The 14,979-nt window shown below is 42.2% G+C and overlaps 1 protein-coding gene across 1 annotated transcript in view; it reads right to left on the reverse strand.

Annotated features, from left to right (window-relative positions):
* diaph2 (diaphanous-related formin 2) overlaps positions 1-14,979 on the reverse strand; it is an 874,190-nt gene that overhangs the window by 812,861 nt on the left and 46,350 nt on the right. The window contains exons 3-4 of the mRNA XM_084332019.1: positions 8,807-8,839; positions 4,667-4,849 (exon numbers count right to left, since the gene is read on the reverse strand). Coding sequence (XP_084188145.1) covers positions 4,667-4,849; positions 8,807-8,839 — 216 coding nt within the window. The remainder of the gene's footprint in view (positions 1-4,666; positions 4,850-8,806; positions 8,840-14,979) is intronic.

A 14,979-nucleotide genomic window follows, 5' to 3' on the forward strand; every position in this document is an offset into this window, starting at 1 on the left:
GGGTAAGGATCCTACTCACGGAGCAGAATGATTATGTTAGTGCGGCGGTGGCTTGTTTCAGACGAACGGCATGTCTCTGATCCACCCCCACAGATCTCTTTCAGGTGGCCTTAGATCTCTCAGGGACAGCGTAGCTCGTGTGGAGGTCCAGAACTTTGGTTTGGACATGATGGGCCGCAGAAATATTTGGGATGAAATGACACAGTAAACACCAGGACGTGGATTACAATTACGGAGATGACAACGAGGTCATTATAGCCAGCTCTGATCACCGTTTGTCCCGACGTCCTGATTGTCCAGACGCGCTGCACGGAGCTATGAACACCCACACCCACACAACCGCCACCGACCGGCAAACATCACACCCACACAACCGCCACCGACCGGCAAACATCACACCCACACAACCGCCACTGACCGGCAAACATCGCTTCAGGCTATATGAGACATCTATGTTTAAAGATGTTGAGCTATCTATCCAAGATCATTGGAATAACACACTGTACATTCTGTTTTAGGGGCAGATTCTTATAAGTAGGACTGCTAATGCAATGTATTTCCCCTAAAAATAAATCACACCGTTTTTTTGGTAAATGGACTGCATTTATATAGCACTTTTATCCAAAGCACTTTACAACTTATGCCTCACATTCACCCATACGTTCACACACCGACGGCAGAGGCAACCATGCAAGGTGCCAACCTGCTTATTGGGAGCAATTAGGGTGTTAAATGTCTTGCTCAAGGACAATTCGACACACTGCCAGGAGGAGTGGGAATCGAACCGGGAACCATCCACTTACCAGACGACCACTCTACCTCCTGAGCCACTGTCGCCCCCTGAACTGCTTTCCATGAGAGCAGATGTAGAGGCAAGATGTAAAGAAAGTGAGGTCATGCGTGAGTCCATAATGGACTGTCCTTAACCCTTTCACTGCCGCACTACCAAAACGGTTAACCCTTTCACTGCGACAATACACAGAAGGTTAACCCTTTCACTGCCACACGACAGCCGGCCGTCGGTTGTGTGATAGTAAAGGCTTAACCTTCTGTCGTGTGGCAGTGAAAAGGTTAACGGTCCGTAACAGGGCTCTGTTTAGCTTCACCAAGGGGTTTATATAGATATGCTCCCTCACTGTAATGTCATGATAGCAGAGCATTGCTTACGTGCAGTTTTGCAGTGTGTGGCTCGTCGGTCACTACTCCATTGATATCAAAATATGACTCAGCTTTAGAGAGCCATTGGCAACGTGTGATGTGAGCATCCTATCACTGTCGTCAGACAAACACCTCTTATCTCCAATTTTGGTCACGTTCATGTCCACATAAACTAAATATGTACATGATTGTCTATGAGGTTGATATTCTTAATTCCTGAAATGTTGACCCTTTTGGAGATAGGTCTTTCCCCTGACAAAGCAAAGCTTTCCCAACAGTTTGAGGATCAGAGCTCTCAACAGTATAAATGTGTGTGAATGGGGGAAATGTGGGTTTAAGTTCTAACCACGGTGCCATCATGTTGAAACAAGTGTTATAACAAGTAGCATAATGTGGCAGATCCAGGCGTGTGGTGTGGTGGTGAGTAGCTGAAGGCACACTCCTACGCAGAGAGTTGGACAACGTTCATCAACCCAAAGAGGAAGTAAACTAACCGGTGCTACCAACACTTAATGTTTTATTATAAGTAAAATAATAAAATGTCACTGTATCTGTGCAGCCTTGTTTATTCACTGTGTCCATGGAAAATGACGATGAACGCAGCCATAAAGGTATGGTTCCTTTATGCAGAAAAGACATAGCACTATAGTCCTTTTCTGATAACTACATCACTGCATAACTGAAATGTTCAGACAAGCTTAACCATTTTTGGTTATTAGTGATACTCTATACACCTAAATCGACGTTATAGCCACATTTTCTTTCAAACTAATTTGATTACGGATGTTCCCGATTTGGTACAAACGTTTGCCCTCTTGGGCAGAAGTGTTTTGGAGACCGTGACGTACAGGCGTAGAGACAGCTCTGCGTAGGAGTGTGAGCTCAGCGGTGTGGTTAGGGGCAGGCTACAGTTGGTTGGAGATGCTGTAACACAACTTTACATAAACCCTCAACCACCTACTTCATTTTCAAACCATTGGCCTGAAAAGAAAAACATACAATTGAGAGCCTTTTTTCTCTCTCCAAACACCGGAGAGTGGTGGGCTGTTACAAACTGGGGTTGGACGCAACAAGTGGATCACTGAATGGGGGAACAAAATCCTACTGCTTTTGGGAGGACTTGGCACATTTTGCACCTCAGACAGCACTGTGGGCGGCAGGAGAAAAAAAACATCCTTTTCTACTTTTGACATCAACACAGCCATTCGTGCTTTTTCTAGAACTACTTGGATCGGAACGATCAACAAAAATACATCTACTGACTTCTGCCTCAAAACTGTTTCAGAGTAGGAGCAGGGCTTCTCTCCAGCTCTAACCTCACAGCAGAGCTCTGTGTGTGTGCGTGTGTGCGTTTGTGTGCGTGTGTGTGAGTGAGAGGTGAGTCGAGTGAACCTGCATTACACAGCTGAGTGATAAGTTGCAGCGTGGGCAACTCTCCGGCGTCTGCTACGTGTGTGATCTAAGGGCTCTGGATGTTAAGCGTCCGTGTGATTTGAGGGCCGTGACCGGGCTCCGCCTGCGCACTGAACCAGGTGAGGACAGTACAGAAGAGCTCACTGAACCAGGTGAGGACAGTACAGAAGAGCTCACTGAACCAGGTGAGGACAGTACAGCCCGCTCACTGAACCAGGTGAGGACAGTACAGAAGAGCTCACTGAACCAGGTGAGGACAGTACAGCCCGCTCACTGAACCAGGTGAGGACAGTACAGAAGAGCTCACTGAACCAGGTGAGGACAGTATAGCCCGCTCACTGAACCAGGTGAGGACAGTACAGAAGAGCTCTGAACCAGGTGAGGACAGTACAGAAGAGCTCTGAACCAGGTGAGGACAGTACAGAAGAGCTCTGAACCAGGTGAGGACAGTACAGAAGAGCTCACTGAACCAGGTGAGGACAGTACAGAAGAGCTCACTGAACCAGGTGAGGACAGTACAGAAGAGCTCACTGAACCAGATGAGGACAGTACAGAAGAGCTCACTGAACCAGGTGAGGACAGTACAGAAGAGCTCACTGAACCAGGTGAGGACAGTACAGAAGAGCTCACTGAACCAGATGAGGACAGTACAGAAGAGCTCACTGAACCAGGTGAGGACAGTACAGAAGAGCTCTGAACCAGGTGAGGACAGTACAGAAGAGCTCACTGAACCAGGTGAGGACAGTACAGAAGAGCTCACTGAACCAGGTGAGGACAGTACAGAAGAGATCACTGAACCAGGTGAGCAGTGAGGACAGTACAGAAGAGCTCACTGAACCAGGTGAGGACAGTACAGAAGAGCTCACTGAACCAGGTGAGGACAGTACAGAAGAGATCACTGAACCAGGTGAGCAGTGAGGACAGTACAGAAGAGATCAGGCGGAGAGCTTAATAGGAAGAGCGGCGCTCCGCCTGCAGATTAGAAGGAAAAGACAAAACGCTCCTCATTTTTTTTAGACAGTGGAGCAGCCCAGCAACCCGCCGCTGACAGACCGCGTCAGCGACAATGGTGCAGCGTAAATACCGATTTATCTACTCCTTTTGATCATAGTGATAGTAACTCGTTTCCCATCGAGCAGACAGTTTGGGTGAATAGTTGAGAGAGCGCTCCGGCGGGAACTGACGAGCGCAGAATGATTATTATGTTAGTGCAGCGGTGGCTGGTTTCAGACAAACGGCACGTCTCTGATCCGCCCCCACAGATCTCAGATGGCCTCAGATCTCTGTCTGAAACGGTAGGGGTGACTGGTAACGGTGTCACGTACGCACACAGTCAACAGTGTTGAACTGTTGCGATGAAGCGACACCCTTTGACTGTGTGACTGCTACGCCGGACAGTTATTTCATGAATGGATGGTAAGGAAAAAAGCAGCGGAGGGTGAAATAACCTACGCCGACTTTCAGGTTGGAGCTTATTTCCAGCCCTTTTCAACATCTATGGCAATGTGAAAGATCTACCAAAACATACACTTTATACACCTTATGCACACAAAATGAGTTAAAGACTAGACACCATTTATTGCCCGTCCCAGTTTGCCACCACCACAAATACAGAGGTTCCCCCAGATATCGACATTGGACAAAATAATTCATTTTTACTCAATAGAACCTCAACCTCCAGCCAACTGCTCTTGCCGAAAACGGGAAAGTCTACATTGTAACCGCACTCCCTTGAACACACCGACGATAGATGTCATATCATGGCACAGTAATCAGCAAGAGCAGTTTGAAGCTAAACACGGGGTCAGCTATGGGCACTGTGGTGTGAGAATTGCTGGTTTAAGTAGCCACACCTGTCGTTGGCTCAAGCCAATCAGACCTGGGAGCAGAGATGGTTGCACAGTACACTATCTGTTATACACGAGTTAATCAATACACCACTCAGGTGGCGTGTGGCAGGGCACCACTACCACAGGCACACATCGCAGCACCATTCGTCCCCTCCATCTCATCTGGGGCACTTAGCATCTCAACTAACTACTTTCCTGTGGGGGGGGGGGGGCTCTGTGGGGAAACTCGGAAACACCAGGCTTACCATCATCTTCTCAAAGAGGTCGATGATCTCCTTCTCGGAGAGGTTCAGGGAGCGATCGTCGAACAGCGGCTGGGGCAGGGGAAGCTCAGCCTGGATGGTTGAGGGGTCGGTGGGGTGCTGGATGAGAGGCTTCTCCTTCTCCTTCTTCATGCCCTGCTTCCTGAAGCTGGTGATGCGATCACGCTGAGAGGATAAAGAGAGAGACCGAAAGAGAGCAGTATTAACGTCATACACAAAAAGGCTTTGTTAGGCTACCGTGTGCAACCTGTACAAGTTACAATGGAAAATGTTTCTTGATATTAGATTTAGAATTGTGCTCATAACCATGAACTATATAATCTGTTTGTTTTGACATCACTTCAGTTTAGTCATTCACAAGAATGACAATTATTTTGAATATGTTTCTTTCAAACATAAAATTAATACATAATACAAAAATAGAATGAAGAATCATATAACACATTTGACATTTATTGGACAGAATTTCTTGCATGTTTCACTTCTAAACCCAATCCAAAACACTTGCTGAATGTGATACATCACCAGAAAGTACTAAACCTCTTTAACCATCTTTAAAAATGAATGTACAAAACACTCACCATCTTTAGATAATATAAGGTTTGAAAATAATGTTCCTCTGGAACCTTAAAACAGAGTCATTATGGTTCTTCATCCGAGAATAGGGATGTCCGATATTATCGGCCTACCGATATTATCGGCCGATATTGGCATAAAAATTTGATATCGGAAAATATCGGTATCGGTTTAAAAAAATATATATATATTTAACCTTTATTTACCCAGGCAAGCAAGTAAGAACAAATTATTATTTTATTTATTGTCAAAGTATGCATAATATTGTGTTAATTACACGACAAGAGATATGTAATGTTAATTACCTGAAATTATTCAGTTTTTTGGGGGGGTGGGGGGGACCCTGCATATATCGGTATTGGTTGATATCGGTTGATATCGGTATTGGAAATTAAGAGTTGGACAATATCGGTATATCGGTATCGGTAAAAAAGCCAATATCGAGCATCCCTATCTGAGAACATATCATAATACAGTTGTAGAGTTAAACTCCTGAATAAGACACAACGATGATCACCCTGGACTTCACTTACCATCATACTTACATACCATTAACACAGAGTATTACATCTCAACGGTGTTAAGTGTGTAACAGCAATCCAAGCTCGCTTAGCTGTCACATGTAATTTTAGTGAGCTACAGCTAGTCTCCATGCTCTCAATCGTCTAGTCTACCAATGCAGATGAATACAGTAGGAGTATGAAGAGAGAAAGTACAGTAGCTCATGGCACAGGTGAAAGGAGTTATTGGGTCAGCAGAGAAAACCAGAAAACCATGCACCAGTCACATGTTAAACAAGTTTGAAGGCCCATGCTTGTGAGGGACGGATGAACACACATGTAAAAATGGGGAAAAAACACAAACACGACGATGATGATGATCATGATGATGATGATGATGATGATGATGATGATGATGATGATGGCGCTTCCTAGCGACTACAAATCAGTGGATGGATCAAACACAAGGTGAGTCATAGGCTAACATTGATCATTATTCATTATGTCGTAGCTATAATATCAACATCACTGGTTAAACTAGAGATGTGACATATTTTGCTGTTTCTTAACCGGGTGGAATGAGAGTGAATAATGGCCGCAGCGGCAGACCACTCATCCGGAGTGTTTAATGCACAGTAAACGTTGTGTAATTGCATACTACTGTAACTGACCTACTGTATAGGCTACTTAAAAGTATCAAAGTTAACTAAACAAATGTGTGCACAGTTTAGTTTAGCGCCTCGGGATAATCAGATAATTAGAAGAAGTTAAGGTTTAAGTGTGCCATTTAATTTTTTTCTTTGCTTATAATTACAAGAGATTAAGAGAACCCGCTCTGGGTGCTATATAGAACCTTTGTGTTAAGGTGCAATGTAACTAGCATATAGAGTTAAGTAGTTCTTTATTTTTATTCACTAAAATAATGGAAATAATGAAAAAGAAAGACAATACATTCAACTTGTAGCATGTAAGCTTTAAACCCAACTCTGCAGGCAGCCACTTAGACCACTGCACCATCATCTAGTGGCATTTGTCTGTTTGTTAAATTGAAGATGGTCATATAATTCACCATTATGGAACCAATAATGGTCTGGAATAATCTAGCCTATACAATATATATAATAAAGAACAGTTTGTATTAACTTTCTTTAAGAACCACAGAAAAACTTTGAATGAATCCCTCACATTTCCTCAAATATAACACCCACTCATTTCATATTCAAGTCTCGGAGACCATTGAGACCTCATTTACAATAGAGAATACATGATAGGGCTTCAATATTACATTTTGAATAGCAATGATTCTATGAAGCCCCCCCGCCCCCCAGTATGTATAAATAATAGAGATGATCGTGATCGTAGATTATAGAGGCTTAAAGGGATATGTCACTTTAGTGTAACCTCTATGTAAGTGCATATAAGCTAGTGACCACGTCATCTGCTGTCAACACCACCATCGCTCCCAGGCAGGCTCCCGGTTCACTTCCATTCATTTTGAGGACCGTGTCTAAATAATATCATACTTTTGAAGTTAAACAAACTGATGCCATGAGGATTTCAATAAAACATACAATTCTGAGTCAACGGTACACGTTTGCTTTGGCATTTGGTAACAAAGAAAAATGGCAACATTAACGGAACGTAGACCAATCTCGGTCACTCTCTTTGTCTGGGAACGCCCAAAACCAAATTCGGTCACGCCCCATTTTGCGCGACATCCAGGCTTTTTTTACTGTCAGCGTTTGGGAATTTCATGTCGACAGGTAGGTGAAGTGAAATTATACTTATTTTAGAATATATATATCAAATTGCATGAGTATTCATCTATATTTAGTCATCTAAAGACTATTAGATATGAACGTATGTACCAGTAAAAAGTGGGAATCTCTAGAATGTGTTTTGGGCGACGGTCTTTACAAGTGTGCGGCCGGGTAGCCTCTCTAATCAACTTGACGTTATACACAACACTTTCTGTTGTCAGTAGATGGCAGCATTGGTTTAAAAGGTGAAAATGTTATGACTACAAAATGACTACAAATCCCAAGACCTTTATCACCTAGTCACAGGTCAGCACCGGATTAGGAAAACGTGATCTCAACACAGGAGCGTTAAACTATTAATGCGACCTGCATATAGTGACCGAGAATGGTCACCTAATTATCTTAACAAAAGTGCATCATTAGCATTATGTTTGTTGTCTAAAGGGGAACATAAATGATACAATTTAAGATTTTAATGTTATCCGAATATAAAGGACAAATAAAACATTGTTAATTTGTAAGAAACCTCAATGAAAACGGTGCAGGGTAAGTTATATTCGCTATTGTTATGAAAATGTGATAGAATCCTATAAAAATGTGGACGCATTTGGTCACGTGACGTTAGCTAAAAAAAAATGTAACTCAAATGTTTTGACGCAGAAAAATATATTACACAGAATGATATTGCTGTATAGTTTATTTATATGTCAGAAATATGATATTTAGACATGGTCCTCAAAACGAAGGAAGTGAATGAGGTGCCTGACACCTTGGAGGAATGGTGGTGTTGACAGCAGACGACAGGGACAGCAGTGGTCGCTAGCTTACTTTAGAAGACTGCTGATTCTTTTTTTTTTCATATATTTTTATTTCATTTTTGAATGAAAGGCACAGGTACAGGCATAAAAAAATGCACATAAAACATTTTAATTCTTTGCCAACTACAAGCATTGGCTTGCCCCTTGCCTAATTTTTTCAAAATCCTACCACCAAACCCCTGCACCAACCACCGTTGACCAAAAAAAAATATATATATAGATATATATATATAATAATAATAATATAATAAAAAAGACTGCTGATTTTTGACAAGTTCTAATGAAGTTAAATATCCCTTTGAGTCTATTCAAAGCCTTCGTTGTTAGTCTTGGTTAATGCTCTTGTCTTGTAGTGTTGATCCATCCACTTCAAAAGGGCCAACATGCAAACCACCATAAAAACCACATGCAAAAGAGTGGGATGAAAAGGTAAAAGAAGCAAACCGAAGATGAAAGCGGGCACCTTACCATGTCGTCAGCCAATGTTTTTATGTGTATGTTCTGTTGAAGGGAAGGCACATAATGAAAAATATGATCCAACAGAAAAGTGACAACACCGTCCCCAAGCTGGATGGACAATCATCCCAGGCACACAAATCCATGAGGCATAAGACATGCATCAGAGTGAGATCTCATGAAGCCCCATAGGATCCCAATGAACAAACACCACAGATGGAACGGAAGAATGATGATACCAAGCAGTAACCCATTTAGTGCATGCAGGTTCCTGAAGTATGATTCAAATCATAGTGTTTAAGGTATGTAGGCTATATTTTGATACAAGTGTGTGTGTGTGTGTGTGTGTGTGTGTGTGTGTGTGTGTGTGTGTGTGTGTGTGTGTGTGTGTGTGTGTGCGTGCGTGCGCGTGCGTGCATGTGCGTTCATTCTACAGCATCTGGCATAGAGGTAGTGGCCAAATGGCATCGTTCCTAGACTATTCTGAATGCTAGGTAAATAAGATTCTACCTGTAACACGCTAAAAAAGATCATGTAGACACTTGAGCAACTACAAAAGCTTCCCTTCTTCAATACATATATCTCTTCCAGATATAAGAAAGGCGTGTGGCTCTGCTGAGGGCAAGCCGTTTCTGACACGCCTCAAAACACGAAGCCACAGCCATATGCTGCGGCGCCGGGCTGTGAAGCGCTAACGAGCGGGGAGATGTGGGGCGCAGACGGTCATGAAGCCTGCCTCCTCAGGGGCTCTTTCTCTCCCTGGCTTATCTGATGGCTCACGACGCCTGGCTGGGACGCTGGGACAGACTGCCTCTAACGTGCACCTCCCTCTGGGGCTTCATTGCCCGCTGAACCCGTCACTCGTGGCTGGAGACACTCAAGACACCCTGTCTGTCACTATGAGTCTGCTCTGCTGCTTCCATCCCAACTGATCAACAATAGGGAGATGAGGCCTTTAACTGTGGGTAAAAGCAGAATACTGTCGCAGCATGGGAGTCGGGCTCAGTCGCGCGCTGCTGGGAGATAGGGCAGGCGGCTGACACGAACCCGTCCACGCCGGTGACATGCGGTTTGTTTCACTATCCAGTGTGACGCCACAGACGAGGCCTGCGTTGATGTAAAGGAACACGCCAACTTTTTGGGAAATTTGCTTATTTGCCATCTACCCTGGGCCCCGTTCCCCGTACCTGGCTAACTGAGTTAGCCGGATAATTTCCAGGATAGCCTGACTTAAGCCGGACATTTCTGTTCCCCGACGCTCGATTGTCTAAATCACCATGACAACAGATCAAAAAGTTTGAGCCTGGTCGAGAGCAGGGTTAACTTCAGTTAGCCGGATGAACCATGGCCACGCCCCCGCAAATAAATGACAGCTCGCTTCCTGAAATGATTCTCACAGTCTAGAGATCCCATTTATACCATTCTGAATTATGTTTCTGTGCTTCGTTTTCCTAGAGGGGGCTTTTGAAATGTATAATAATAGAACTAAATGCTGATAATAAATCATATTCAGCCTATAGATTTACTTTGTCCTAAATAAAATAATGCACGTCATATACGGCGCTCGGAGTGCGATACACGCTGCAGGCGCATTGCAAATGTGAATCCCGCAGGGATATTTTTAATGAATGGAACCTATCGGCCGTTTGGCTCTGATTAGTTTCATATATTCTCCGCTGTAGATTTGCTTAACGGAGCGCCCGGATTGTGTTTCATTCAAGCATAAAATTGAAGTGTCTATGCGTGGATTGTGGTTTTTGTGGATTATGAATTACGAGGACTCTGAGGATTGTTGAATTGTATCATCACTCACACGTTATTGTGATATTGTAACTGGGATTAAAATGTCTGATGAGATGCGCTGTTTGACGGATTTGAGAAATTGAATGAGCCGTTGACGTCACATTAATGCATTTGAGAATAAAGAGATAAAACTTCATTCAAAAGAAAATATTCGAAACACGGGTCTTTGTCCATTGATGGATACACAATCAATATATCCCGTCTGGCACAGTGGTCCAACGGCTAGTGCTCAAACCTGTCAACCCGACGGCCCGAGTTCGAAACCCCGCGTTTCCAATATAATTTTTTTGGAATATAATATTAATGATTATACGCAAAAGTAGCCTAGTTTTAAGTTAAAATATTATAAATCTACATGCATTGAGGATGTCATTCTTTATATAGCTCTCAACGTGCACCAAATTGAATTATTCCTACATTGCAAAAAGAAGAAAAAGACTAGGAGAAGTGGGATTCGAACCCGGGCCGTCTGCGTGAAAGTCAAAACCACAAACCGTCACACCACAGTGCAGATAAGTAAAACATCCACCATACATCAATCAATGGGTAAGAGAGCCGTATCCTTATTCTGTATAACAGTTGAACTAATTATTTTCGCTAGCAAGATCTCATTTGATTATTCAATCCATAAACCTACTGCCAGCAGGCAAGTTTAAAGAAATATAATCTGATTGATTGGGGTAATGAGGGACTTAAAATTAGCCTATAGATTATGCATTTAACTTGTCGGCGAGGCTATTGAGCCGTACTGCAATCTGTTAATAAAGTTTTAAATCAATTAATCAATCAATGCCGTTAGAAAATCAGGATTTCTGCTATCGATACGTGCTGGCTTTTCAACTGAAGCAGCCGCGCGCACTTATCCTGGGTCTCAAGTCTGGTTCGAGTTAACAAGACTGAATCCACCTTCGAGGAACAGGAAAATCCCGGCTTCAAACATCGGGTTAATTGAATCTGGATAATGGGACTCTTGATCGACTTAGTTGAACCAGGTACGGGGAATAGGGCCCTGGAGTTAGACAAGCAGATACATACCCTTTTCTTCTCTGTGCATGCATTAGGCTTAGGGAACAGCCGCCCTGTTAGCCTAGCTTAGCGTTATTCACTGGAAGTAGGTGTGCCAGTGTAGCCTAGTTCCCAACAGTCACTCCAAATACAACTCCAAAACATTCCTGTAAACATGTTGTTTTCCTGTGTTTACAGGAAAGTTTTGGAGTTGTATTTGGAGTGTATTTCGTGACTGTTGGGAACTAGGCTACACTGGCACACCTACTTCCAGTGAATGACACTAAGCTAGGCTAACGGTGCGGCTGTTCCCTAAGCCTAATGCATGCACAGAGAAGTTCCTACAAGAAGAATGTTGCTGCTTTCTGTAGTCGGGTCCCAACTGCAAAACTGCAAAATTACTGTATTACCCTGTATTTTACTGTCATACACTTTTACTAGGCTGTTCCCTAAGCCTAATGCATGCACAGAGAACTTCCTACAAGAAGAATGTTGCTGCTTTCTGTAGTCGGGTCCCAACTGCAAAACTGCAAAATTACTGTATTACCCTGTATTTTACTGTCATACACTTTTACTATTATGTAGACTATTCTGTTTTGTGTTTTTGTGTTTACATGTGATGTATTGTATATTGTATATACATGCACTTTTATTATGTTCTTGTGTGATGTACCGCACATTTTATTGCCGTCTGATATATTGCAAATGTTATTGCTGTCATCTTGGCCAGGTCTCCCTTGCAAAAGAGATCTTGTATCTCAATGGGACTTCCTGGTTAAATAAAGGTTAAATTAATTAATTAATAAAAAATTGTATCTGCTTGTCTAACTCCAGGGTAGATGGCAAATAAGCTAATTTCCCCAAAAGTTGGCGTGTTCCTTTAACTCTCGACTTGAGAGTTTTGTGAAGCCGCGAAGATGGTCAGAATCCCAACACGCGTCCGTGTCCCTCACTCGCATCATAGCTTAAGTGTCACTAAAGCGCGGCGTCTTCTAGCAGCCTTAAAAGCATGTGAAACAGGAGCTTGTCTTTTCAAATGGGGTACTTACACATATCTAATCAATTTAACAACAATCTAACCACTGTTTGGTTAATTGCCTAGACGTAAGGGCCTCTCCTTGGCCATTATCTTTGCAACACCGCAACAATGCAATTTAACATCTAACGATTAAGCTCGCAAGTCCTCCGGGCTTTCCCTTGCTTATTAAAATAAACCTTTCCCATCATAACAAATGTTTATTACTGAACACATTTTCTTCTAAATAACCTAATCAAATTAGCCCTAGGTCCCATTCTAATCACATAATATGATTATGACTCCATACAGGTTGGTGAAATGAAAACGCAAAGCAATTTCTCAAAATGATAGGGTCCATTTTGAGGACAGAAAATAACACACAAGTGTGCATAATTCACCAACAATAACTTTTAGAAATTAATATTTCATCGAGTCCTCCCCAAAAAAATAGAGGAGGAGGTGAAAATAAATAAATTAAACGTACCATGCATCCATCTCTTACAGTGCTTTATCACAACACGCCACCAGGAGGCAACATGAAATAAAGTCCCATCAAAGTCAAAGTATCAACAAAAGTTATTTGGTTGGCAAGTGCACTAAATGAGCCATATCAGTGTAAAATAGAAGGTTTTCTCGTTCCCTACTTTAACTAGCCCAGCTGCATGATGTCATTAGAACCATCACCATCAAACGGGAGGCAAAGTTCCTCTGAAACGCTGCTGCAAACAGGGAGTTCAGGGTAAACAGGCTTTAATGAGGTGTAATGGTGACAACAACGTCTCGCAGGGTGGCATCTTGTTGGCACAAACAACTGCAACAAAAAAAATTAAAAATGCTGAAAACAATATCTTGGCAACGTTGTGTCACTGCCTCATTGTCTGCTGTAGAGACTTCAGATGACAGAATGTTTACTTCAGCTATAAAAGGCGAGCAGGTGACAGCGTCTCTCACGCGAGCAGGAAGACAAACCGGAGTGAATTATATTAGGGTGATTCAATCTGTTTGAATATGAAACTCAGTTTAGAATGTATTGTAATGAGGGATGGAAACTCAACTCCTGGGCAAACTTCACAAGCTCAACATAATGAATTGACTTCCCCATAATAAAGCTTCTTCTCCTCAGCTGTCATCTCACTGAACTCTCACTGAACTCCACTGTGCACCACAGTGACATCAACCTCTCTCTCTCTCCATCTCTCTCTTTCTCACTCTCCCACACTATCTCCGCATACTGTACAGACTCTGAACTCTGTTGCCTATATAACCTAGGCTATGTTGCCCATACCGTATAAACTCTGAACTCTGTTGCCTACGCTCAATCTATGCTCAATCTACGCTTATCTACTGCCTTACACTATAATCATATACCTATACCAACTACCTATAGTACCCATATAACACTGTATATGATAGCCATGTACAATGTGTATATATATATATATATATATATATATATATATATATATATATATATATATATATATATATATATATATACAGTGTTATTGTACATGGCATACAGTGTTATACACGTATGAATATTATATATTATGTGTACATATTCCTGTTTACACACTGTATAGACGTTATCTATATCTGTATACTATACCCCATACCTACTCTTATTAGTTACCACTAATAATTAGATACCATCATTAGATACCACTGGGCCAGTATGGCATACTATCATAGTGTATTTATACTTGTATCACTGTACATAATAATACTGTGCGTAGTGCGTACATCAGATTAGCATATTTACTCAGTAGCTTTGTTATATGTATTCCATTTAATCGCTTGTTACACTGTAACTTTACTGTTACCTTTGCACTCTGGTTAGATGCCAACTTCTTTCCATTGTACTTGTGCTTTACGATGACAATTGCATTTGGATCTAATCTCATTTCTACTGGTACTGTACTCTCTTTTTCACAGGTAAGAAACAGCGGTAATGTGTGTACCTGGTACATCCAAACCCAGCCTGTGTTACACACATACACGCCCCATGTCCCAGAACCAGCTTACTTAAATAAAATGTTGAGGTATTTGTACTTTTTTCTTTATGTAGTATTTCCGTTTTAGGGGACGTTATCAGACATACCAGTTAGCCTATAAAAAGGCTAATCATACAAGATAAACATCTTTACTAATATCCTCAATCACTCAAGAGATGCCGCTGGTCTGATGCACTGTGTGTTTGGCTCTAACAAACAAATGGATGCCAATCCATCAAATATCCTGAAAGTGGCTTTACATCCAAGCTAACAAGTGAAGTTTAAAGCTTTACAAGGAGATTGAGATTGAACTTGGGTGACTATGTTCTGCCATTTATGAAGTTTTGGGGCTACTTTTGATTATA

The sequence above is a fragment of the Notolepis coatsorum genome (genome assembly GCF_963971535.1).
Source record: "Notolepis coatsorum genome assembly, chromosome: 16".
Classification (NCBI taxonomy): Eukaryota; Metazoa; Chordata; class Actinopteri; order Aulopiformes; family Paralepididae; genus Notolepis; species Notolepis coatsorum.